This window comes from Hemiscyllium ocellatum, chromosome 4 (assembly GCF_020745735.1).
Source record: "Hemiscyllium ocellatum isolate sHemOce1 chromosome 4, sHemOce1.pat.X.cur, whole genome shotgun sequence".
NCBI classification, from domain to species: domain Eukaryota; kingdom Metazoa; phylum Chordata; class Chondrichthyes; order Orectolobiformes; family Hemiscylliidae; genus Hemiscyllium; species Hemiscyllium ocellatum.
The window spans coordinates 12,214,677-12,241,734 of record NC_083404.1 but is presented as its reverse complement, the minus strand read 5'-3'; the positions used below and the strand labels follow the sequence as shown (position 1 = coordinate 12,241,734).

Below are 27,058 nucleotides of genomic sequence, written 5' to 3'. Positions count from 1 at the left end.
GTGAGAGGGGAAAGATATAAAAGAGCCTAAGTGGCCACTTTATCACGCAGAGGGTGGTGTGTATATGGAATGAGCTGCCAAAGGAAGTGGTGAAAGCTGGTACAATTACAACATTTAGATGGGTATATGAACAGGAAGGGTTTAGAAGGATATGAGGAGAAAGTGAGGACTGCAGATGCTGGAGATCAGAGCTGAAAGTGTGTTGCTGGAAAAGCGCAGCAGGTCAGGCAGCATCTCAAGGAGCAGGAGAATCGACGTTTCGGGCCTGAATAAGGGCTCATGCCCGAAACGTCGATTCTCCTGCTCTTTGGATGCTGCCTGACTTGCTGCGCTTTTCCAGCAACACATTTTCAGCTTTAGAAGGATATGGGCAAATGCTAGGATATGAGGTCAGCATGGACAAATTGGACCAAAGGGCCTGTTTCCATTGTCCCTATGACCAGTCTTAGCCTTTTCCATAATTATTTTAAAACTTCGAGGATTATGATCACTTTTCCTAAAATGCACCCCCATTGAAACTTCGATTACCTGGCCAGGTTCTTCTCCAGTACAGATTCTTCTCCAGTACTATCCATACTGGATAGTAATTGGACGTATTTTTAATTGTACAGAACAGTCCTGGGCAATTTTCTACTTTGTTGCCAGATGCAGCCATACTGGAGCAGCTTGGCCAGTGGCAATGCAAGTTCTAGAGCACAAAGCTTAATTATTATTGCCAGAATGTTATGAGCGCCCATAACCTTTGCAGTAATTTATTTGGTGTCGAGTGACATGTATTGAATTGGCTAAAATCTAGCATTTGTAATGCTGGGAGCCTCCAGAGGATGAGGCTGAAATGAATCATGCACTTGGCTCTTCTTGAGAAGATTGTTGCAAATGCTTTTGCCTTACTTTTTTAACCAGTGTGTTAGGCAACCCGATCATCGAAGTGAGGGGGATTTATCGAGCCGCCTTATTGTTTAATTGTCTACTGTCATTCATGACTGGATATGTCAGGACTGCAGAGGTTAGATCTAATGTGCTGGTTGTGCATTCACTTAGTCCTGTCCGTCTCTTGTTGACTATTCTGTTTGGCATAGAAGTTATCCTGTGTTGTAACTTCATGATGCCTTATTTTTAGGTATTGCCTAGTGCTGCTCCTGACATGCCCTCCAACATCCTTAATTGAACCTGAGTTTATCCCCTAATTTGTTGGTAATAGTAGACTGTGCAATATGCTAATCCATGGATTTATAGGTTGTTTTTGATGGTGCAGATGGTCCACAGCACCTCATGAATGCCCAGTCTTCAGTTGCTAGATCTGTTTGAAGACCGGGGAGTCCAAAACTAGAGGGCATAGGTTTAGGGTGAGAAGGGAAGAATATAAGAGGGACCTAAGGGGCAACTTTTTTGTGCAGAAGGTAGTGTGTATATGGAATGAGCTGCCAGAGGTAGTGGTAGAGGCTAGTGCAATTACAACATTTAAAAGGCATCTGAATGGGTTTATGAATAGGAAGGGTTTAGAGGGATATGGGCCAAAAGCTGGCAAATGGGACTAGATTAGTTTAGGATATGAGGTCGGCATGGATGGGTTGGATTGAAAAGTCTGTTTCCGTGCTGCACATCTCTATGATTATGACTATGACTCTAATTACTTTGCATCAGTCTTCATGGTACAGGATAATAATAACATTCCAAAAATATCAAGTGCCATAAAGGTGATGAAGAAATAGATACAAATATCACGAGGTAAACTAATGTGGCTATATGCCAGTATTTCCCTGGACTTGATGGATTACATCCTTTGATGTTTAAGGTTGTAGCTACAGAGGTGGTGGAGGTATTGGTAGTAATTTTCCAAGAATCTTTAAATTCTGGAAAAGTCCCAGAGCACCAGAAAACTGACAATGTAACACCTTTATTCAAAAAGGGAGAGAGGCAAAAATAGGTAAATATACACCATTAAGATTAACGTAGTTGGAAAAATGTTAGAGCCTGTTATAAAGGATTGAAAACCGAGCATTTAGTAATACACAATATTTAATCAAACAGAGTCAACATGGCTTCATGAAGGGGAAATTCGTGCCTGACAACCTTAAGATAATTAGTTGTTAATAATGAAGATAACAAGCAGGAGAAATAAAAAAAATCAATTGATGAAATATATTTGAATTCTAAAAGGTATTTGATAAGGCACTACACATAAAGCTATTGAATAAGAGCTCAGGGTATTGTGGTTTGTTTATTACTACGGAGAGAAGATTGGCTAATCAGTTGAAGAAAGAGAGTTTGGAGAAAGGGGTCATTTTCAAGATGTCAACCAGTGGAGTGCCACAGGGGTCAGTGCTGGGGCCACAATTATTTACAGATGGATATAGATATTTGAGTGAGAGGGCAAGAACTTGGCATATAGAATGTAATGTGGGAAAATACGCTGTTGTACACTTTGGCGGGAGCAATAGATGGGCTGAATATTATCTAAATGGAGAAGGATTGCAGAAAGATTTGGGATTCTTATGCATGAATCACAAAAAAGTAGCTTCCACAATCAACGGGTAAGAGGGAAGGTTAATGGAATGTTGTTTTTTATTCTGAAGGGAGGTTGAGTGTAAATGTAGGGAGGTTTTGCTAAAACTATACAAGCCTCTAGAAAGACCACAGCTGAAACACTGTGAATAGTTTTGGGACCCTTACCTAAGGTAAGAAATATTGTCATTGGAGGCAGTTCAGAAAAGTTCACTTGGCTGATGCCAGCAATGGAAGGATTGTCTTATGAAGAAAGGTTGAGGGAGTTAAATTTTTATGCAGCAAAGGAATCAGTTGTGATAAAGCAGGAAAATGGAGTTGACAATTATCACATCAGCCATGATCTTGTTGAATCACTTGATGGGCTGATTGGCCTACTGTTATCTCTTGTATAGAATTGTAGTATCCCTGCAGTGTGGAAGCAGGCTTGGTCCATCAAATCCACACTGACCCTCTGAAGAGTAGCTTACCCAGACCCCTTCGACCACTATAATCGTGCATTTCCCCTGGCTAATCCACCCAGCCCACACATCCCTGGACACTATGGGCAACTTAGCATGGACAATCCACCTAACCTGCGCATCTTTGGACTGTGGGAGGAAATCAGAACACCAGGAGGAAATCCACACAGACACAGGGAGAATGTGCAAATTCCACATAAACAGTCACCTGAGAGTGGAATCGAATCTGGGTCACTGGTGATATAAAGCAGAAGTGTTAATCACTGAGACATTGTGCCACCCTACTGTTGCTTCAGCATTGTAGAGTAACAGCTATATCCTTCAGGACTTGACCAGCTCTGTCGGTAGTGGTGCTACTCTTGGTAATGGTCATTGAAGTCCCCACCCAGAATAAATTTTGCAGCCTTGCCACTTTCAATGCTGTCTTGACATGGTGTTCAACATGGAAGAATACTGATTGAGGAGGGGGTTCAAGTAGGTAGTAATCAGCAGGAGATTTCCAATGCACTATCCCAGTGAGTTGTAATACTAACTTCCAAATTTTGTAACATCTGTAAATTCTGAAATTGTGCCCTGCGCTTCCAAGTGCAAATCATTGATGTGCATCAAGAACAGCAGTGTTCCTCACACTGAACCTTGAAAATCTACTGCTACGTTTGTAATGGCCTTTCTTCCCATTCCCACACTGACACCTCTAGATTCCCCCAATAATGCATTCATGGATACTTTGTCTTTCTCCCTTTTTCTTCCCCCTTTCCCCATTCTTTTCCTTTTCTCCGATAGCTTTGGAAAGGTGATAGTGAGTGGCCTTCTAGGTGAACTGCTGTAGTCCATGTTGTGTAGGTACACCCACAATGCTATTAAGGAGGGAGTTGCAAGTATTTGACTCAGCGACAGTGAAGGAATGACAATATATTTCCAAGCTATGATGGTATGTGCCTTGGAGGAAAATTTGCAAGCTTTCCTTTGCTCCCCTTGTCCTTCTAGGTGTTAGAGGTCATGGGTGTGGAAGATGCTGTTAAAGGTCCTACTTAAGTTATTGTAATGCATCATAGATGGCACACTCTGTTGCCACTGTCCACAAGGACAGTACTATGTCGTACATAGGTTGATTCCACGTCACCACCAGGTCTTGATGATAGATGTTCATCAATACTGATGCTGTTGACAGTCAAGTTATAACTCATGGAACCAAAGGAAAAGGAAATGGAGGAAGCTTTGTAGTCATTAGTGTAGAGATTTTTGTTTTTCCTAATGTGCAGGGCTCAATTTCAAAATTTGCAGATAATATGAAACTGCAAAGCATTGTGAACCGTTAGGAAGATAGAGCTTCAAAAGAAACTGAGATAATTTGGTGGAATGGCAAACAAGTGGCCGATGAAATTTCATTCAGAGAAGTGTGAAGTGATTTGTTTTAGGTGCACGGATACAGAGAGACAAAACTGTAAGAAGACTACAATTCTAAAGGGGTTATAAGTGGAGAGATCTGGGTGTTGACGTAACGGTCTGTCATAACTGTTATAAATTTTGAAAACTTTTTTAAAGGTTACATTTTGAAAAATGGAATCTAATGAGGTCAGACCATATCACTGCATCTCCCAGGAAGACAAAAGGACATTCCCAGTTCTGAAAGGTACATTGGAACTTAGTGGGTTTTTCACAAGTATAAACAGATATTATTGACTTTGATAGGTTTCTCCCCGGAGAAAAGACATTAATTGATGAAAAAATCTTTAAAGTATGGAAATCCACTACAGAAGGTGGGAGAAGGATTCAGACAATAATAAAAATTATCATGATATCTTATTTGGAAGATGACTTGGCATTTTGTCTGGGCCATGTGAAATCATGAGTATCGTTGCTTCCTGCTAAATATAGCTAACAATGGCAAACTGTATACATCAGACAGATTTTCTACACAGGGGAAAGTGACGACTGCAGATGCTGGAGATCAGAGGCAAGAGCGTGGTGCTGGAAAGGCACAGCAGGTCAGGCAGCATCCGAGGAGCAGGAGAATTGACGTTTCAGGCATAAGCCCTTCATCAGGAATGAGGCTTGTGGGCCAGGGGTTGAGAGATAAATAGGAAGGGGGTGTGGGCGGGGTGGAAGATAGCTGAGAATGCAATAAGAGCGATAGATGTGATCTATATGGACTTCAGTAAGGCGTTCAACAAGGTTCCCCATGGGTGATTGGTTAGCAAGGTTAGATCTCACAGAATGCAGGGACAACTAGCCATTTGGATACAGAACTAGCTCAAAGGTAGAAGACAGGGTGGTGGTGGTGGATTGTTTTTCAGACTGGAGGCCTGTAACCATTGGAGTGCCACAAGGATCGGTGCTGGGTCCTCTACTTTTTGTCATTTATATAAATGATTTGGATGCGAGCATAAGAGTACAGTTAGTAAGTTTGCAGATGACACCAAATTTGAAGGTGCTGTAGACAGCGAAGAGGGTTACATCAGATTACAACAGGACCTTGACCAGATGGGCTGAAGAAGGGCTCATGCCCGAAACGTCGATTCTCCTGCTCCTTGGATGCTGCCTGACCTGTTGCGCTTTTCCAGCAACAATTTTCAGCTCTGATCTCCAGCATCTGCAGTCCTCACTTTCTCCTTGACCATATGGGCCAATGGGCTGAGAAGTGGCAGATGGAGTTTAATTCAGATAAGTGCGAGGTGCTGCATTTTGGGAAAGCAAATCTTAGCAGGACTTATGCAGTTAATGGTAAGGTCCTCGGGAGTGTTGCTGAACAAAGAGACCTTGGAGTGCAGGTTCATAGCTCCTTGAAAGTGGAGTCGCAGGTAGTTAGAATAGTGAAGAAGGTGTTTGGTATGCTTTCCTTTACTGGTCAGAATATTGAGTACAGGAGTTGGGAGGCCATGTTGCGGCTGTACAGGACATTGGTTAGGCCGCTTTTAGAATAGTGCGTGCAATTCTGGTCTCCTTCCTAACGGAAAGACGTTGTGAAGCTTGGAAGGGTTCAGAAAAGATTTACAAGGATGTTGCCACGTTTGGAGGATTTGAGCTACAGGGAGAGGCTGAACAGGCTGGGGCTGTTTTCCCTGGAGCGTCGGATGCTGAGGGATGACCTTATAGAGGTTTACAAAATTATGAGGGGCATGGATAGGATAAATAGACAAAGTCTTTTCACTAGGGCCAGGGAGTCCAGAACTAGAGGGCTTAGGTTTAGGATGAGAGGGGAAAGATATAAAAGAGACCTAAGGTGCAACTTTTTCACACAGAGGGTGGTACGTGTATGGAATGAGCTGCCAGAGGAAGTGGTGGAGGCTGGTACAATTGCATCATTTAAGAGGCATTTGGATGGGTATATGAATAGGAAGGGTTTGAAGGGATATGGGCCGGGTGCTGGCAGGTGGGACTAGATTGGGTTGGGATACCTGGTCGGCATGGACGGGTTGGTCCGCAGGCTCTGTTTCCATGCTGTCCATCTCTATGACTCTATGACTCCATAAGTAGATGAAAGTGGGAGAAAAAGTGATAGATTGGAGAGGAGGCTAGAGCGAATAGATGGGAAAGGCGATGGACAGATCAAGAGGATGGTGCCGAGTTGGAGGCTTGGGACTGGGATAATGTGGAGAGAGGGGAAATGAGGAAACTGGTGAAATCCACATTATTCCTGTGTGGTTGTATGTCCCAAGGCAGAAGATGAGGCATTCTTCCTCCAGATGTCGGGTGTTTAGGATTTGGCATTGGAAGAGGCCCAGGACCTGCATATGCTTAGTGGAATGGGAGGGGGAGTTGAAGTGTTTACACAGCCTGTTTCCATCAGAGAAAGAGGAGATCAACAAAAGAAAATTGGTCTGTTGTAGTCATTTGGGTAGCTAAAATGTCTTCCTGTAGCCCTTTGAAAAAGAAACAAGGACTTTCTGTCACCCTTACCTTGTTCATCTTCAGCTTTACTTGTGAAGCTAAACTCTGGTAGATTGACTGAAGGCACCATTGCTACTTCTGAAAACTCTCTGCACTTTTAAAGCTTTGACATCAGGCAGTGAAACAACTAGACTGTGAAACAACAACAGGTCTACATTGCAAAAGCAGCTGAGTTTGATTCACTTTATAATTAATGTGAATATCTTCATTTCTATTTATTCTGTGTGTGCATGATAGTGTGAATGAGAGAGTTAGATGTCGTTTTATTTTAGTAACCACCAGGGTAAGGTATGAAAAATACACTAATCTTTTTCCTTTTAAAATATAAAAAAATTGCTACTGGGTTACTTAAAATGGATTAAATATGGGCTAAGTGCTGGCAAATGGGACTTGCTTAGATTAGGATATCTGGTCAGCATGGATGAGTTGGATCAAAGGTTCTGTTCCCGTGCTATATATCTCTATGACTATATAAGTACAAGCACCCACATAAAGACATTGATCGTGAGTAACTTTAAATTAGAGACACTTTTTGACTGTCAATGACAATACCTATGTGCATTAATAATGGGCAATGGCAGGTTAGGTTGAAAGTGTGTTTAATGAAATATGCATGATCAAGACTTTATTAATAGGACATAGAGGAGGGAGGTTGTATAAAACACTAGTTCAGTTTCAACTTGAATTTCACATCCAGTTCTGGGCATCATGCTTTAAGAAAAGTGTGAAAGCATTTGAGGGAAGAATGATTCTGGGGATGGAGAACTTCAGTTATGTGGAGAAATTGGGATCTTTTCCCCTTGGAGAAAAGAAGATTAATTGGTGATTTGATAGAATTATTCATAGTCATAGGGTTGTGGAATAGAGGTGACATGAAAAAAAGCTACTTCCACTGTTGGAAGAGTCAAAGCCAAAAGGACACAGATTCAATATAAGTTAAAAAAAGAAGCAGAGGAGACATGAGAAACCTTTTGTGTAACAACTGGGTTAAAATCAGAATGTGCTGCCAGGGCGAGTGGTGGAGACAGTTTCAGTCAGAGCATTAATGAGGGAATTGGATTATTATCTGAAAAGGAAGAATGTGAAGGTGAATTGTTCATTAGGAGAGTCAGCCTGTAATTGTGCAAATGTTTAGGTTATTTCTTGTTGGGGATGGCTATTGCCTGATCATTGTGCAGTGCAGATGTTGCTGGCCACTTATTAACCCTAGCTTGAATGTGCTCAGTTCCTGGTACATGTGGACATGTACTGCTTCATTGTCTGAGGAATTGTGAATGGGTGTGAACACTGTGCAGATATCAGTGAACATTCCAATTCTGACTTTTCAATGCAGTGTCAGTAATTGTTGAAGCATCTGAGGGTGGATTTACCAAGGCCACTCCCTTCATCTCACACAGTAAGGTTCTGTGGCTGGAGTGATTGATCTCCACAACCACCTTCCTTTGTGCTGAGTATATCATTAGTCCGTTGAGTGTCCCCATTCCTTCTGATCTAAATTCCCAATGAAATGAAATGCTGCTTGATGTAAAGGGCAGTTAATTTTACCTCATCTCTAGAATTCAGCTATTTAATTCTTGATTGATTCAATGCTGGAATGTAGATTGGAGCTGAATGAACCCAGCCAAACTTAAACTAAACATGTTGTCAGATAGGTGCCAGTATGAAAGCTGTACTGGAGCATTTTGACCAAAGAAACAGCTGATTCTGGAGTAGAAGTCTTCAACATTACAGTCAAGATGTGGTGGGGGCTTTGTTCTTTAATGTATCAAGTATGGAATCATGATGTCATTTGGAACAAATCTGATTGGCATTAATATGCTTAATTGTATGTATCTCAGGAGAAAGTTAGGATGGGTTATCCACTTAACATTTCTGGCTGAAGATAGTTGCAAACCCTTCAACATGTCTTTCGTGTACAAATTCTTGGTTGTGCCACCATTGAGAGTGAAGAGTTTCTTAGTAGCTCCACCTCCTGATAGTTCTTTAGTTGTCCACCGCCATTCACACTAAATTAAAACAAAAAGCTGTGATGCTGGAAATCTAAAACAAATAAAATCAGAAATTGCTGGAGAAAACAGAGTTAACGTTTTGAGTCCAGTGACCTTTCTTGAGCAATCATCCTAACTGCCTATTCTGTATGTCAGGGAGTTGGTCCTGAGGGAGCAGGCCATTTCTCTGCTGGACATCCTACAGGTAATGCAAAACCAAGAGAAAGAAGGTATAGCTGCCAGTGGCTGGAAGTGGGCTGCAAAAAATGAAACTGACCCTAGATTACTGTGAGAGTTGTAGTGGAATAAAGAATGTTACTAACACAGTAGCTGGCTCATAGATGTCTAGGCATCCCCACAAGGTGTTTTCTTGCAAGGGACAGGATTCTTTACTCAAAGCAGATAAGGAACCGGATGTCAGACATCCCTCCAACTGTATAGGCTCTTTCTGCCCCAGTGTGGACTTTTTTTTCTGGAACAAGATGAAATCAATGGCACATCTGTTTGTGCTGGTGCAGGTAGTCAAAAATGGTGAGGTGACCCATGTGAGTGAGTAAGCGTTACAGAGTCCGTACAGGGTGAATGGGAGGTATATGAGAGCAAATAAGAGATGTTGATGGGATAAGTGAGAGTGACGGATAATGAGCCTTGGTGGGAGTTGGGTGCATTAGCAGGAAGAGAATGAATGTGAGGTAACAGGAAGAGTTGTATGGCACTTACCCTGGCAGAATTGATCTTCTTGCCACACTGCTGGCCTTGCACTGTGGAAACCATACTGACCTGAGTAACAACCTCTGTCCACGCTGCTGGTGTTGTGGCCACCTCCTCTGGCCCTCTGGAAAGAGAACATCCCCTCCCTCCCCTACTGATTCTCTGAGAAAAGAATGCCCCTTCCCTGGACTACCCTGCCACTGGGCAATTCAGGACCCTGTCAGTGAATCAGTGCACCATCTTCCCCTTTTCCGATATCATTCTGTTGATAACCTGTCATATAGCAGAGCAGTTGTGGAATGCCAGTGCTTGTCTGGGTGGTCAGCAGTCCAGGATGGTGCTCCTTCTGTAGCCGTTGCTTAAATGGCAAATTGTTCCGAGCATGTAGCAAGGTAAAGACAGAATCAGAGGAAAAGGATGCCATAGGGGTAGGTTAGGTAGGTAGTGAGGTGGGTTTGGTTACAAAAAAAAGGATGAGGCACCTTGCTAGGCCTCATGGTGAAAAACCCTCCAAAAACTCAATGCAATCAAAACAACATTCCATTCATTCAAGGGTACAGAGTTTCTAGTATGATCTAAAAATAATGGCTTAGGTGTTAAATATTTGACGAAATTTCTGCTCATCCAGTATTTGATCTTGGGCAAATAAACTCGTAATGTGAAGACAAAGGAGGTATCAAAGGAAATGTTGGTCAGGTAGAACACGGTGTTGGCAGTATACATTTGGAATTAGACATTTTTGTTTTTGAATGGCTACTGAGGGACACCATCTACATATAAATCATATTACATTGCAAACCACAACCAAGATAACTAACTAAAATAAAATTCCTTCTCTTATATTTCAAAGAGTGAAGAAATTTCAAATGAAGAGGAGGAAACCGATATCAACAAATCTGAAATCAGCTTGGTGTTTGAGATTGCTTTGAAGCACAACTTGCCTGTCAATTTTGAGGTAGGTGTTTACATCTAGCAATAAGGAAAATTATAATTGATTTTATAGCCTTCACACACCTTAAATGAAGAGTACATTTGATAGGTTTCAGAGGAACTGGGTGCATATGTGAAAATCTCTTCATGTTCTTACAAATCAATGTAGCGAGCAATTCTCTATTCTGCAAAATCTGTGCAACTGTACCACTTCCATTTTCTATTGGTGATGGTTATTGGCATGACACATTACATGTTTCATTGCCAAGGTACAAGTCAAAATTTCCAGTTTGTAATTGAACATAGATTTGGCTAACCAGAATTTTATCATAAACCATTTATCATGCCATTCAATTACAATGGGCTGGACATTATAGAGTGCAGGTGACTGAACATCTTGAAAATTTTAAACTGATCAGAGAGAAAACCAGCATGGCATTGTAAAAGATAGAACCTAATTAAATGTTTTGAAAAGGAATTTTACGTTAAGCAGGGTTTGTCAAGGTTAAAAAGAATAATTGATGTAGGGGACTTTCCTGTCAGGGGCACAGACAGGACATTCTGTGGCTGTAATTGAGAAATCAGGAAGATATGTTGCCTCTCTGGTGTCAGGGTCAAGGATGTCTCAGAGTGATTGCAGCATATTATCAAAGAGGAAAGTGAGAAACCGGAAATTGTAGCACACATTAGTAACAACAACATAATGAGGAAAGGGTTGAGGCTCTGCAGAGGGAATGTAGGAAGTTAGATAGGAGGTTAAAAAGCAAAACCTCAAAGGTAATAATCTCTGTGCCACATGCTAGTGAAAGTAAGAATGAGAAGATGGAGTACATAAATCGGTGAGTAAAAAGTGGAATCTGCAGATGCTGGAGATCAGAGCTGAAAATGTGTTCCTGGTTAAAGCACAGCAGGTCAGGAAGCCTCCAAGGAATAGGAAATTCGGCGTTTCGGGCCAGAGCTCTTCATCAGGAATGAGGAGAGTGTGCCAGGCAGGCTAAGATAAAAGGTAGGGAGGAGGGACTTGGGGGAGGGGCGATGGAGATGTGATAGGTGGAAGGAGGTCAAGGTGAGGGGGATAGGCCGGAGTGGGGTGGGGGCGGAGAGGTCAGGAAGAAGATTGCAGTTTAGGAGGGCGGTGCTGAGTTCGAGGGAATCGACTGAGACAAGGTGGGGGGAGGGGAAATGAGGAAACTGGAGAAATCTGAGTTCATCCCTTGTGGTTGGAGGGTTCCCAGGCGGAAGATGAGGCGCTCTTCCTCCAACCGTCGTGTTGTTCTGTTCTGGCGATGGAGGAATCCAAGGACCTGCATGTCCTCGGTGGAGTGGGAGGGGGAGTTAAAGTGTTGAGCCACGGGGTGGTTGGGTTGGTTGGTCCGGGCGTCCCAGAGGTGTTCCCTGAAGCGTTCTGCAAGTAGGCGGCCTGTCTCCCCAATATAGAGGAGGCCGCATCGGGTGCAGCGGATGCAATAGATGATGTGTGTGGAGGTGCAGGTGAATTTGAGGCGGATATGGAAGGATCCCTTGGGGCCTTGGAGAGAAGTAAGGGAGGAGGTGTGGGCGCAAGTTTTACATTTCCTGCGGTTGCAGGGGAAAGTGCCGGGAGTGGAGGTTGGGTTGGTGGGGGGTGTGGACCTGACGAGGGAGTCACGAAGGGAGTGGTCTTTGCGGAACGCTGATAGGGAAGGGGAGGGAAATATATCCCTAGTGGTGGGGTCCGTTTGGAGGTGGCAGAAATGACGGCGGATGATACGCTGTATATGGAGGTTGGTGGGGTGGTAGGTGAGAACCAGTGGGGTTCTATCTTGGTGGCGGTTGGAGGGGCGGGGCTCAAGGGCGGAGGAGCGGGAAGTGGAGGAGATGCGGTGGAGGGCATCGTCGATCACATCTGGGAGGAATCTGCGGTCCTTGAAGAAGGAGGCCATCTGGGCTGTACGGTAATGGAACTGGTCCTCCTGGGAGCAGATGCGGCGGAGACGAAGGAATTGGGAATATGGGATGGCGTTTTTACAGGGGGCAGGGTGGGAGGAGGTGTAGTCCAGGTAGCTGTGGGAGTCAGTCGGTTTATAGTAGATGTCTGTGTTGAGTCGGTCGCCCGAGATAGAAATGGAAAGGTCTAGCAAGGGGAGGGAGGAGTCTGAGACAGTCCAGGTGAATTTGAGGTCGGGATGGAAGGTGTTGGTAAAGTTGATGAACTGTTCAACCTCCTCGTGTGAGCATGAGGCAGCGCCGATACAGTCATCGATGTAGCGGAGGAAAAGGTGGGGGGTGGTGCCAGTGTAGTTGCGTAAGATGGACTGTTCCACATATCCTACGAAGAGACAGGCATAGCTGGGGCCCATGCGGGTGCCCATGGCAACTCCTTTAGTTTGGAGGAAGTGGGAGGATTGAAAAGAAGTTGTTCAGGGTGAGGACCAGTTCAGTCAGTCGAAGGAGGGTGTCGGTGGAAGGGTACTGGTTGGTGCGGCGGGAAAGGAAGAAGTGGAGGGCTTTGAGTCCTTCGTGATGGGGGATGGAGGTGTACAGGGACTGGATATCCATGGTGAAGATAAGGCGTTGGGGACCGGGAAGCGAAAATCATGGAGGAGGTGGAGGGCGTGGGTGGTGTCCTGAACGTAGGTGGGGAGTTCTTCGACTAAAGGGGACAGAACCGTGTCGAGGTACATGGAGATGAGTTCGGTGAGGCAGGAGCAGGCTGAGACAATGGGTCGGCCGGAGCAGTCAGGTTTGTGGATTTTGGGCAGTAGGTAGAAATGGGCGGTGCGGGGTTGTGGGACTATGAGGTTGGAGGCGGTGGATGGGAGATCCCCTGAGGTGATGAGGTTATGGATGGTCTGGGAGATGATGGGTTGGTGGTGGGAAATGGGGTCATGGTCAAGGGGGCAATAAGAGGAGGTGTCCGCGAGCTGGCGTTTGGCCTCAGCGGTATAAAGGTCAGTGCGCCAAACTACTACTGCGCCTCCCTTGTCTGCCGGTTTGATGGTGAGGTTGGGGTTGGAGCGGAGGGAGTGGAGGGCTGCACGTTCTGAGGGTGAGAGGTTGGAGTGGGTGAGAGGGGTGGACAGGTTGAGTCGGTTAATGTCGCGGCGGCAGTTGAATAAATAAATCGGTGGCTGAGTAGATAGGGACAGGGTTGGATAGGCACATGCAAGTTAGTACAATGAAGGGTATGTAGGTTAGTCTGATCTTAGAGTAGGATAAAAGGCCAGCACAGCATCGAGGACCGAAGGGCCTGGACTGTTCTATGTTCTATGGTGCAATGGGCAACAATTCAGATTTTTGGATCATTGGGATCTCTGTTGAGAAAGAGACCTGTTCAAAAGGATCAGGTTTCACATGAACTGAGGACAGACCAATATCCTAGCTAGTTCTAGATTTACTACTTCTATTTGAGAGCTTTTAACCTAGTAGGGAAGCCAGGTGGAGGATCCTAAGTATTAGTGAGAACAGAAAGACAGGTGAGAATGGTTCTGAAGTTAAAGATAGCAAATTAAGTAGAAAAGGCAAGCAAGAGCAAGTCAGAGAATGAAATAACTTTGATGAATTAAGCTACATTTGTTTTAACACAAGGGGTCTTATAGGTAAGACAGATGAACTCAGGGCATAGATGGGAACATGGGACTGAGACATCATAACTATTACAGGAACATGGCTGAGGGAGAGACAGGACTGGCAGCTCATTGTTCTGGGGTTTAGATGCTGAGCTGGAAATGTTTTCAGACGTTTCGTCACCATACTAGATAACATCATCAGTGAGCCTCCGGATGAAGCACTGGTGGAATGGTCCATTTTCTATTTATGTGTTTGGGTTTCCTTGAGTTGGTAATGTAATTTCCCGATGTCTTTTCCTGTGATAACGCCATTTCCTGTGGTGGTGTTATTTCCTGTTCTTTTTCTCGGATGTGGTAAATGGGATCCAAGTAAATGTGTTTGTTGATAGAGTTCCAGTTGGAATGTCATGCTTCTAGGAATCTAGGTTTAGATGCTATATTAAGGGTAGAAAGGAGGGGGAGTGGCGTCTTTAATTAGACAAAATATTACTGCTGTACTTAGAGAGGATATTTCTAAGGGATCGTCCAATGAAGCTATATAGATGGAACTCAGTAATAAGAAGGGCATGATCACCTTGATGGGATTGTACTTTAGGCTAGGTAAAAACAATGACTGTAGATGCTGGAAACCAGATTCTGGATTAGTGGTGCTGGAAGAGCACAGCAGTTCAGGCAGCATCCGAGGAGCAGGAAAATCGACATTTCGGGCAAAAGCCCTTCATCAGGAATAGGCTCCCCAGTGGTCAGCTGGAAACTGAGGAGCAAATATGCAGACAGATCTCAGATGTGTGTAAGAACAGTAAAGTTGTGACAGTAGGGAATTTTAACTTTCCAAACACAGACTGGGACTGCCATAGTGTTAAGGGCTTGGATGGTGAGGAATTTGTTAAATGTTTTCAAGAAAATTTTCCTTATCCTTATGTAGCTATAGCTAGGAGAGGAGGAACAAAACTCTAGCTTCTCTTGAGAAATAAAGCAGACCAACTGACTGAAGTGGACGAGCACTTTAGGACCAGTGATCATAATTTTATTAGTTTTAAGATAGTTGTGGAAAACATTAGCCATTTTATAAAAGTTAAAGTTCTTACTTGGAGTAAGGCAATTTTTGTCGGCAGTTTATGAGACGGGAACTTTCAGAAGTTGATTGGAGTGGACTGTTTGCAGGTAAAAGGGCAACTGCCAAGTGGGAAGCTTTCAAAAGTAAAATGACTGGAGTTCAGAGGTATTATGTTCCTGTTAGTGAATGATAAGGCTGATGAAAGTAGGGAACAATAGATGAATAAAGATTTTGAGATTCTGGTCAAGAATAAGGAGACATATGTTAGGTATAGACAACTCGGATCAGTCAATCTCTTGAAGAGAGTAAGGGGTGTAGGGCAGTTCTTAAGAAGGGGGCAAAAGGGGGATATGAGATAGTGTTAGCAGATAAGGATAATCCAAAAAGATTCTAAAAGTATATTAATAGCAAAGGAGCAACTAGGGAGACAATAGGGCCCATAAAAAATATCAATGAACAGAGAGACCTAGATGTGTATGTGCACAGATCATTGAAGGTTGCAGGATAGGTGGAGAGAGCAGTAAGTAAGGTATACAGTGTCCTTTGCTCTATTAATTGGTATCTCGATTAACTATCTGGGGTGATATTGAACTTACTATAAGACACTTGTTAGACCACAGTTGTGGCAGTCACGTAGGAAAGAAGTTAATACATTGGAGAGAGTGCAGAAGCAACTTACAAGAATTCTTCCAGGTATCAGAAACTGAAGTTATGAGGATAGATTGGTGAAGTTGGGACTTTTCTCTCAGGAGAGAAGGAGGCTGAGAAGAGACTTGATAGAGGTTTTCAAAATCATTAGTGGGTGAGATGGATTTAATAAGGAGAAGCTGTTCCCACTTGTAAAAGGAACAAGAACACGAGGGCGTAGATTTAAAGTGCTGTGCAATAGAAGCATGGGTGATATGAGAAACAAGTTATTCAGTATGGATTTCAATATGGTGTTTGACACGGTTCTTCATGCTAGACTGGTTAGCAAGGTCAGACCTCATGGAATACAGGGAGAACTAGCCATTTGGATACACAACTGGCTCCAAGGTAGAAGATAGAGAGTGGTGGTGAAGGGTTGTTTTTCAGACTGGAGGCCTGTGACCAGTGGAGTGCCATAAGGATCGGTGCTGGGTAAATGACTTTTCATCATTTACATAAGTGATTTGGATGTGAGCATAAGAGGTATAGTTAGTAAGTTTGCAGATGACACCAAAATTGGAGGTGTAGTGGACAGTGAAGAAGGTTACCTCAGAGAACAATGGTACCTTGATCAGATGGGCCAGTGGTGGAGGTGTGGCAGATGGAGCTTGATTTAGATAAATGTGAAGTGCTGCATTTTGGAAAGGCAAATCAGGGCAGGACTTAACTGTAAAGTCCTGAAGAGTTTTACTGAACAAAAAGACCTTGGAGTGTGGGTTCGTAGTTCCTGGAAGATAGAGTTGCAGGTAGATAGGATATTGAAGAAGGTATTTGATATGCTTTCCTTTATTGGTCAGAACATTGAGAATAGGAGTTGGGAGGTCATGTTGCGCTATACAGGACATTGGTTGGGCCACTTTTGGAATATTATGTGCAAATCTGGTCTCCCTCCGATAGGAAGGATGTTGTGAAACTTGAAAGGGTTCAGAAAAGACTTACAAGGATGTTGCCAGGGTTGGAGGATTTGAGCTATAGGGAGAGGTTGAATAGGGCAGGGCTGTTTTCCCTGGAGCATCGGAGGCTGAGGGGTGACCTTATAGAGGTTTATAAAATCATGAGGGGCATGGATAAGATAAATAGACAAAGTCTTTTCCCTGGGTATGGGGAGTCCAGAACTAGAGGGCATAGGTTTAGGGTGAGAGGGGAAAGATATAAGAGACCTAAGGGCAACTTTTTTGCACAGAGTGCATGTATGGAATGAGCTGCTAGAGGAAGCGGTGGAGGCTGGTACAATTACAGCATTTAAAAGGCATCTGGATGGGTATATGAATAGGAAGGGTTTAGAGGGACATGGGCCAACTGCTGGCAAATGGGACTAGATTAATTTAGGATGTTTGGTCGGCATGGACTAGTTGGACCAAAGGGTCGATTTCTGTGCTGTACATCTCTATGACTCTGACACAGCAAATAGTTTGGTTATGGTATGCATTGCCTGGAAATGCATTGGAGGCAAGTTCAATTTGAGGCCTTCAACAGAGCATTATAGTGTGCAAGGATATGGGAGAAGGCAGGTATGGGCAATGATGCTCATTTGAAGAGCCAGTGTAGGCATGGTCAGCCAAAAGGCTTACTTCTGTGTTGCAGTAACTCTGTGATTATGCGATATTAGATTAATACTCTTAAAACCTTTGCTTTTTCTCTTATCTTTTTTGAGTGACATGATTAGATTTTGAATTGAAAAAATTAGTTTGCACCTCAGAAAGACTTCGGAAAATTGTATTTGGCTATTTGCAATGTTTTCACATTGTTCTAAGATAATTAAAATCCTGAAATGGAAACCATCTGGTCTTGTGAATTTGTCACTCTTTTAATCACTATTTTGATCAACACAAGTAGTTATATTGGATCCAAATGATCTCCTCAAATATTTTCCTTTTACTAATATGGAGTCAACGAGCTTACAATCTTGAATCATCTTGTCTTTTTTCAAGGTTGGAACTATTTTAGCCTCAGTCAAGTCTAAGAGAGCAGTCGTAGAATCTAGCAAGTTAATAATCATATGCAAAAGTTTCCCACATATCATCAGTCCCATCACCCTGAAGATACTTGGGTGGATATCATCCAAATCGATTACATTGTCTACTTTAAAGTTCCTAATGATAAAATAATAAGTTAACCTATTTTATTCTTAACAGTTTCACTATAAGCAACATTGTAATGTTTTGGATGTAAATTTGCTCGCTGAGCGGGAAGGTCCGTTTTCAGACGTTTTGTCACCATATTCGGCAACATCATCAGAGAGCCTCTGGTGAAGCATTGGTAGTATGGCCCCCTTTTTATTGTAAAGTTCTAACAATGGTGTATCATCTTCAAAAGTGAAATTAGTTGCAAAATACTCATTTAATATTTCTGGAATGCTTTGAGTCCTTTGTAAGTTGGCTTTGAACATTCTTCAGTGGCCCAATATAATCTTGATCTTTCTCTGACTCTTCATAAACTGAGAAAGCATGTCCCATAAATGTGATAATAGCCAGGTCTTTTTATTGGATTCAACTAATGGATGTTTAGTTTTGTTGCATTATTTTACAATGTGGTTGGACTCTCCACACCCCAGCATAAATGCCTGGGCTGAGACCACGTCTGATTGCCAGGCCCTCTCCACTTTCATTTCTTGACTGACAAGCTTTTAGTTATTATTCGGTGAGACTGCCACCCCTTTTCAGGATTTGTCTTGCCTCCAAGAGCTGCCAAACAGTGGGGTGCTGTCATTCCTACAGTACCAAGTGTTACTCACTGGGTACTTAGAATATTCAGTATATTCAGGCAAAGTCAGTGTTTTTGTTGAAAGTGAGATCGTATTTAACCAATTTATTGGAATTCTTTGAGGAAGTAATATCTCTGTGGATAAAGGGGAACCACTGGATATGTTGTGTTTAGATTTCTAGAAGGTATTTGATATAATACCACTTTTTTTTATTTATTCATAGATGAGGGCATTGGTAGCTAGGCCAGCATTTATTGCCCATTTTTAATTGCCCATAATTAATAGTCAACCACATTGCTGTGGTCTGGAGTCACATGTAGGCCAGACCAGCCAAGGATGGCAGATTTCCTTCCCTAAAGGACAGTAGTGAAGCAAATGGGTTTTGTCAAAGGCTACTGCTGCAAGTAGAAGCTCACAATGTAGCGGGTAACGTATTAGCATGGAAAATAATTGGCTAGCTGGTGGGAACTGATTTCTTGCTAGCAGTCGTTTGCTCAACCTCCTACAATTTATCTATGTAGTGATCATAATGAGCTCAACCAGGCGAACCTCATAGAATATGGATTCCCTGATTGGGGTTGTTAATCTGTTACAATCAGGGAGCCCTGGCTGACAGATAAGAATAAGACTGTCAGACTCTTACAGCTCTGCGAGCTGAATCAGTGTCAAGGACTCTCCACATACAAATAAAGGGTGTCTTGGTGAAGGGGTACTGGCCTCTGTGGAGTTATTTCAATGGTGAGAGAAAAACACTCTCCTGAAGATATTCACTCACAACAGTTGTCTTTGAATTAGGGTAAACATCTCTGGTATCATGCCATTATTTGGGAAGCTTGATTCATTCGATTCTGACATCGAAGACAGGGCCTAGAATGTGGAAAGAATGCATTACTTTTTCTGGGCAAATGACACTGTGGCAGATGAAAAGCAACAAGTAATTCTCCTGACAACTTGTGGACCGGCATCTTTTTCAGTTATTAGGAGACGAACTTTCCCTGCGGCAGCAGGTGCTAAAACCTTTCAACAGTTGACGGATTTGATCACAAAATATTATGACCCCAACCCCCCCCCCCACAAGCCCTCTCATTGTGAGATGCTATCAGTTTTACTTCACAATTGAAGAACCAGACTAGATTAAGGTGACTGGCAGAGGCATGTCAACTTCGGTTTAACCCTTAACAAGATGCTGAGAGACCATTTGGTATGCGGGATCAATGATGTGACCATGCAAAAAAACACCTCCAAGCTGACATCCAACTGGACATCAAACAGGCACTACATTAACTTTGTTATTAGAAAATGTGGAATGTGGAGCATATAGCTTGTAGGATATTCCAATGGGAGTGGAAACCTTCACCAGTCTGACTGAGCTTGGGGAACACTACTTGAGTGAAGGCAGTTGCAGAGCCTTACTCAGGACATATCCTGAACAGGGAGACTCTCGGCCAGTTAACAGCAAAACCCCAAAACAAAGCCAAGTCTTGGCCAAACGTTTAACACTTTCTTCAGGATGTGGGCTGGCAAGCCATTATAGTTGCTGCTAATGCGCAGACTTCAGACAGCAAACGCGTCCTACTAGACCGAAACTGAGTAAGCGAATTGTCAGGCCAGTGTCCAGGAGAGTGCACACCCTGGAATGACCAGTTATGCCTGGTTTGGAACGGTTAAATTGCTTAGCAACATCCAAGTCAGAACCAATCAAAGTAAACATCTGGTTAAATGATGACCTCATTCCAATAAAGATTGATACTAGCATGGCCGTTTCAGTGATTGTCGAACCCGTCTTTAAGTTTGTACAAGACCTTGACGAGACTGAACACCAATACTGGGAAACCATTACAGACTAAGGGTACACCTTCAGTTCTGGTCTATTATGAGAAGCAGCTAGTTCAGTTATCACTGATTGTAGGAAATGACTTGGGACCTTGAGGGGAGAAATTGGTTGAGAGAGATTCACCTAGATTGTCTCAACATCTTTCAATTAGCAAATAGCTTCCTGTTTGAATTAAAATACCTAATTAAATATCCGGAGGTTTCTCAGGAAGGCCTAGGGGCTATCAAAGAAGCCAAGGCCACCTTACATGTTGACCAGGAAGCAGTTCCAGAATTTTAGAAGGCTTGCCCAGTGTCATGCATAGGCAAATGTAGGGGGAGAAATAAGAAGGCTGGAAAGCAAAGGCATCATCAAACCAGTCGGGATTTTGGAATTGGCAGTACTAGTTGTCTCGATGGTGAAGTCTGACATGAGTTAATTTGTCTTTGTGGGGATTTTAAACAAATGATAAACTGCTTTTTGTAGCTGGGTGTGTACCCAATCCCTCGCATAGAGGATTTATACGCAAACCTGTCAGGAAGACTGTCCTTCACGATGCTAGACATCAGTGATGCTTACTTGCAATTACAGTTTGAAGATGATTCCCAAAAGTATGCTACAATTAATGCCAGTAAGGGTTTGTACCAATATTGGGGTATCATTGACCTGTGCAATATTTCAGCGGATGATCGAGACAATTTTACAAAGTCTACCTGTGTTCGCCATGTATCTAGGTGATGTGCTAATAATAGAGAAGACCAATAAGAAGCACTTAAAGATCTTGGACAAAGTCCTTAGACTTTTCTCCCAGATAGGCATATGCCTTTGAAGGAGAAAATGTTAGTTCCAAGCTCCCAAGAGACCCACTTTGGCAATAGAGTAGACAAGACCGGGTTACACCCATTGGAAGATAAAGTGAGGGTGATCAAAGATGCCCAGCTCCCATGTCTATACCAGAGCTTAGGTCTTTCCCTTGGGCTGGTGAATTATTACAGCAAGTTTACACACTACATGGCCTACATCCTGCTACCTTTGCATCAACTCTTAAAAGAGGGTTGGCCTTGGAAATTATCATGTAGCCAAGCCAAATCTTCCAGGGAAGTGAAGAAACAGCTGTCATCTTCTAAGGTCTTGGCACACAATGATCTCAAGTGAGATCTGGATGCAATGCATCCCCTTACAACATCGAGGTGGTATTAGCTCATAGGTTGCCCAATGGAGAGGAGTGCCCATTAGCATATGCACCCAAGACTTTGTCTAATGCAGAGCGTAAATGCGCCCAAATAGAGAAAGAAAGTTTGGCAGTCATATTTGGAGGAGGAGGTTCCACCAATACCTCTACGGATATAAATTTGTAATAATAAAGGGCCACAATTTCCTGCTTAGGTGTACTTGAGGAGAAGGCAGAGCCACCCATAACTTCAGGCCAAATTCAGCAGTGGGCAGTAATGCTATGTGCAGATAATTACACGTTGGAACATCGTTGGGGAGGCCAAGTGGCAAATGCAGATACATAGAGCTGCCTCCCGCTGGCAGATACAGAGGAATCTCGATTATCCAGCATTTAATTAACTGAATTTTGGATGATCTTAACAAGATTGCAAGATCCCGACGCATGGCTAACTATGTTATCTGGCATCGATTACCCGGCATTTGATTAACCAAATGAAATACTCTCTGCCTGTGTCCTTTGGATAATCGAAGTTCCTCTGTACACCACCAGTAGTACAGCCACTGGAAGAGTCTTTAATGTTTTTAAATTTTCTGAACACGCTGCCAGTCACAGCTGACAATATCAGACTTTGGACACAGAAAGATCCCATCCTGGCAAAACTGAAACAGCTGGTGATGATGGGAGAAACCAAAGGATCGTCAGAACCAGAATTGAAATCTTTTTGGACCCAGAGAGACCAGATGACAGTAGAGGACAATATATTTTCATGGGGAGTGAGAGTGATTGTCCAAGTAAAGGTCTCCACCAGATACTGGCTGACCTCCACCAGGGTCATCCAGGGGTCTCGCAAATGAAGATGTTATCTCTGGTGGCCAGGATTGGATGCAGACATAGCTGCTTTGGTGGGGCTGTGCTCAGAATGCCAACGAAGACAAAAATTACCACCAGCAGTTCCCCCAAATTTGTGGGAATGGCTGGGTAAACCCTGAGCTCAGTTATGTCGATCCTTCCATCAGCCAATGTCCTTAGTCATTGTGGACAGATATCCTGTTCACTGAGAGCTGCCTCTGAGGGAGCTGGATCAGTATCAAGGACTCTCCACATGTAAATAAAAGGTGACTTGGTAATGGGATACTGGTTTGTCTGGAGTAACTTCAACATATGGACTTGGATGGATGGAAAGAAAGTATGGTTGTTAAAGTTGCTGGTGACATAAAGATAGGCAGGAAAGTAAATTATGAACATGACACAAAACAATATAAATAGGTTAAGTGAATGGACAAAGATCTAGCCTTTGGAGCATATTATGGAAAAATATGAAATTATCCATTTTGTTAGAGAGAATAAATAACATCTAAATGTTGAATGAAGAATCATTCTGGACTCGAAAATTTAACTTTATTTTTCTCTCTCATAGATGCTGCCAGATTTCCTGTTTTTCTCCAACATTCTCTTTGTTTGGATTTTTTCTGATGAATGTTTGGACAATCTATGCTTGTATCCGCTGGAGTTAAGAGTATGATGTGACTTGACTGAAACATGTAAGATCCAGAGAGGTCTTGAAATGATGCATGTGGAGAAAGGTTTTCTCTTAGAGAAGAACCTAAAACTAGGAAGTCACTGTTTCAAAATGAGGGGTGATTCAATTAGGACAGAGATATGCATAACTGTCTGTGTTGTGTGTGTCTGGCACACTCTTCCTAAAAGAGATATAGAAGCAGAGTTTTTGAGTATTTTAGATTAGATTACCTACATTTGGAAACAGGCCCTTCAGCAAACAAGTCCTCACTGAAAGAAAGAAGGCAAAATCGACTGGAAGCAGAAGCCTAGTCGGGAAGACAGTAGAGCAACAATGGCAGGGGTTTCTGGGTGTAATTGAGGACACAGTACAGAGGTTCATCCCAAAGAAAAGAAAGATTATCCAGGGAGGGGTTAGCCAGCCATGGCTGACAAAGGAGGTCAGGAAATGTATCAAAGAAAAAGAGAGCGTTTATAAAGTGGTCAAGAGCAGTGGGAAATCAGAAGATTGGGAAGACTACAAAAACAAACACAGGATAACAAAGACAGAAACAAGGAAGGAGAGGATCAAGTATGAAGGTAAGCTAGCCAGTAATATTAGAAATCATACTAAATGTTTCTTTCAATACATAAGAAACAAACGAGAAGCAAAAATAGAAATTGGGCCACTCCAAATTGATGCTGGAAGCCTAGTGCTTGGAGATAAGGAAATAGCTGAAGAACTTAGCAAGTACTTTGTGTCATTCTCCACAGTGGAAGACATGAGTAATATCCCAACAATTAAATGGAGTCAGGGGGCAGAGTTGAGTATGATAGCCATTACAAAAGAGAAAGTGCTAGAAAAACTAAAAAGTCTAAAAATCAATAAATCTCCAGGCCCCAGTGGGCTACATCCTAGAGTTCCGAGAGAGGTGGCTGAGGAAATAACAGAGGTGCTAACTGTGATCTTTCAAAAATCACTGGAGTCAGGGAAAGTCCCAGATGATTGGAAAATTGCAGTTGTAACCCCCTAGTTCAAAAAAGGATAGAGACAAAAGATGGGAAATTATAGGCTGATTGTACGTAAAATTCTAGAATCCATCATTAAGGATGAGATTTCTAAATTCTTGGAAGTGCAAGGTTGGATTAGAAAAGGTCAGCATGAATTTAGTAAGAGGAGATCGTGCCTGACAAACATGTTAGAATTCTTTGAAGAGGTAGCAAGTAGATTAGACCAGGGAAAGGCAGTGGATGTTATCTAGACTTCCAAAAGGCTGTTGATAAGGTGCCTCACGGGAAGCTGCTGAGTAAGGTGAGGGCCGATGGTATTCAAGGTGGGCTACTGGCGTGGATTGGGATTGGCTCTCTGACAGAAGGCAGAGAGTTGGAATAAGAGGTTCTTTTTCAGAATGGCAGCTGGTGACAAGTGGGGTCCCGCAGGGTTAAGTGTTGGGGCCTCAGCTGTTCACTATATATACTAATGATCTGGATGAGGCATTCTGGCCAAATTTGCCGATGATACGAAGTTAGGCGGGCAGGCAGGTTATGCTGAGGAGATGGGAAGGCTGCAGAAAGATTTAGACAGTTTAGGACAGTGGTCCAGGAAATGGCTCATGAAATTCAACGTGAGCAAATGCTAGATCTTGCACTTTAGAAAAAAGAATACAGGCATGGACTATTTTCTAAATGGTGAGAAAATTCATAAAGCCAAAGTACAAAGGAATCTGGGAGTGCTAGTCCAGGATTCTCTAAAGGTTGATTTGCAGGTTGAGTCCATGATTAAGAAAGCGAATGTAATATTACCATTTATCTCAAGAGTGTTAGAATATAAAAACAGCAATGTGCTTCTGAGACTTTATAAAGCTCTAGTTACACCCCATTTAGAATGCAGTGTCCAATTTTGGGCCCCACATCTCAGGAAGAAAATACTGGCAGTGGAACATGCCCAGCGGAGATTCACACGGATGATCCCTGGAATGGTAGGCTTAACACATGATGATTGGCTGAGGATCCTGGGTTTGCATTAATTAGAGTTTAGAAAGTTGAGGGGAGATCTAATAAAAACTTAGAAGATAATACATGGCTTAGAAAGGGTGGACGCTAGGAAGTTGTTTCCGTTAAGTGTGAAGACTAGGACCCGTGGGCACAGCCTTAAAATTAGAGGAGGTCAATTTAGAACAGAAATTAGGAGACATTTCTTCAGCTAGAGAATGGTGGGCCTGTAGAGGCCAGGACGTTGGGTGTCTTCAAGTCAGAGATTGATAAATCCTTGATCTCGCAAGGAACTAAGGGCTATGGGGAGCGTGCGGGTAAGTAGAAACGAAACATCCATCAGCCATGATTAAATGGTGGAGTGATCTCAATGGGTCAAATGGCCTTGCTTCCACTTCTATGTCTTATGGACCCTTTGAAGAGTAACCCCCCAGACCCATATTTACCCTTGACAAATGCACCTAACACTATGGGCAATTTATCATGACCAATTCACCTCACCTGCATGTCTTTGAATTGTGGGTAGAAACCGGAGCACCCGGAGGAAACCCAGGCAGACATGGGGAGAATGTGCAAACTCCACACAGACAGTCGCCGAAAGCAGGAATTAAACCTGGATCCCGGGTGCTGTGAGACAGCAGTGCTAACCACTGAGCCACTGTGCCGTCCCAAATTTTAAAGCAGAGGTAGATGGATTCTTAATAAACAAGGATTATTGATAATAGCCAGGAATGTGAATTAACCAAATCAGCTGGTTTTATTGAATACTGGAACAGGCTCGAGGGACTAGCTGGCTTACTTCATATCCAGATTCCTATGTTTTCCTTTTTGTAATTTTCTGCTCAATATTAATTTGTCTTCCTTCTAAATACTTCAGAGATTTTAGATGTTGATAAATATTTCACAAGTAGTGTTGCATTTTTGATGCAGTGTCATTTAACCTGTTGTTGTGTGGTAATTAAGTAAATTCTATGTACTCGATAATCAGGTGACCTAGAAAAATGCTAGTTTGAATAAGTCATTCTCACTGGTGGAAAGATCTAAGTAAAAAAAATGAAAAGAGGATTAGTGATAAAGGATTTCCTTTGTTATTCTCTCCCTACAAAGTAATCCTCTCTGGTGTAAAGAATCTAGTGATTAATGCCTACAATGCTTGTTCTTATCCATGTCACACAATTAATTGTTTTCTTTGCAGTGCCATTGCTTAATGCTTTCTGGCTAATTCAGTTTTACACTGTTTCAGTGCCATAGACAGCATTACCGTATTTGAGATTAATGCTAGGTCAGACAAATCCACACAAGCATTAGCCAAGTTCTTTTCATGTACAATAATGAAAACAAAGAACTGTGGCTGTGAGATATCTGAAACTAAAACAAGATGCTGGAGAAGCTGAGCAAGTCTGGCAGAATCTGTAGAGAGAAAAAACCCCAGCTAAAACAGAGTTCTAAGGTCAGTGGACTCAAAACATTAACTCTGTTCTTCTCCCTATAGACCTACTGGGTTTTTGTGTTTAAGTATGCTTGAATTGCACTTCATATGTTAGGCTCTGAAAGCTTTCCGATGTTTTTGCAGAACTGAAAGTTGAAATTACAATTATCGCTCATCTATGTTTTTAAAAATGTATGTAAAGAGTGTGGGTGTTGATCTGCTCATCCTTAATTGCCCTTGAAATGAAGGTGGTAAGCCAGGCCTTGAACTGCTGTTGCCTGTGGGGTCAAGGCCCACCTATGATGCTGTCAAGTAGGGAGTTCCAAGGTTTTGATTCAGTGACCCATAAAGGAATAGTGATATAGTTCCAAGTCAAAATGTTTTGTCACTTGGAGAATGATTTGGAGGAGGTGAGGTTCCTAAGCATTGAATACACCTGTTCATCTAAGCAGCCTAGCTCACAGGTTTAGAATGTGCTCTCTGAACTGCCTTGCCAAATTTCTGCAGTGCATTTCATAATGGTATATAGGAGCCATGGTGTGCCAGTGGTAAAGGGAGTAAATGTTTTTTAATCACTCAGGGGACATGGGTGTCTCCAGCTAGGCCAGAATTTATTGCCCATCCCTATTTGTCCTTAGAAGGGAATGATGAGCTGACCCCACAGTCCATGT

General features: G+C 42.8%; 1 protein-coding gene across 4 annotated transcripts in view; it reads left to right on the top strand.

Annotated features, from left to right (window-relative positions):
• stau2 (staufen double-stranded RNA binding protein 2) overlaps positions 1–27,058 on the top strand; it is a 370,605-nt gene that overhangs the window by 139,617 nt on the left and 203,930 nt on the right. For all 4 annotated transcript variants that reach the window (XM_060822782.1, XM_060822781.1, XM_060822785.1 and 1 more), the window contains one exon: positions 10,407–10,511. In XM_060822782.1, the coding sequence (XP_060678765.1) occupies positions 10,407–10,511 (105 nt within the window). The remainder of the gene's footprint in view (positions 1–10,406; positions 10,512–27,058) is intronic.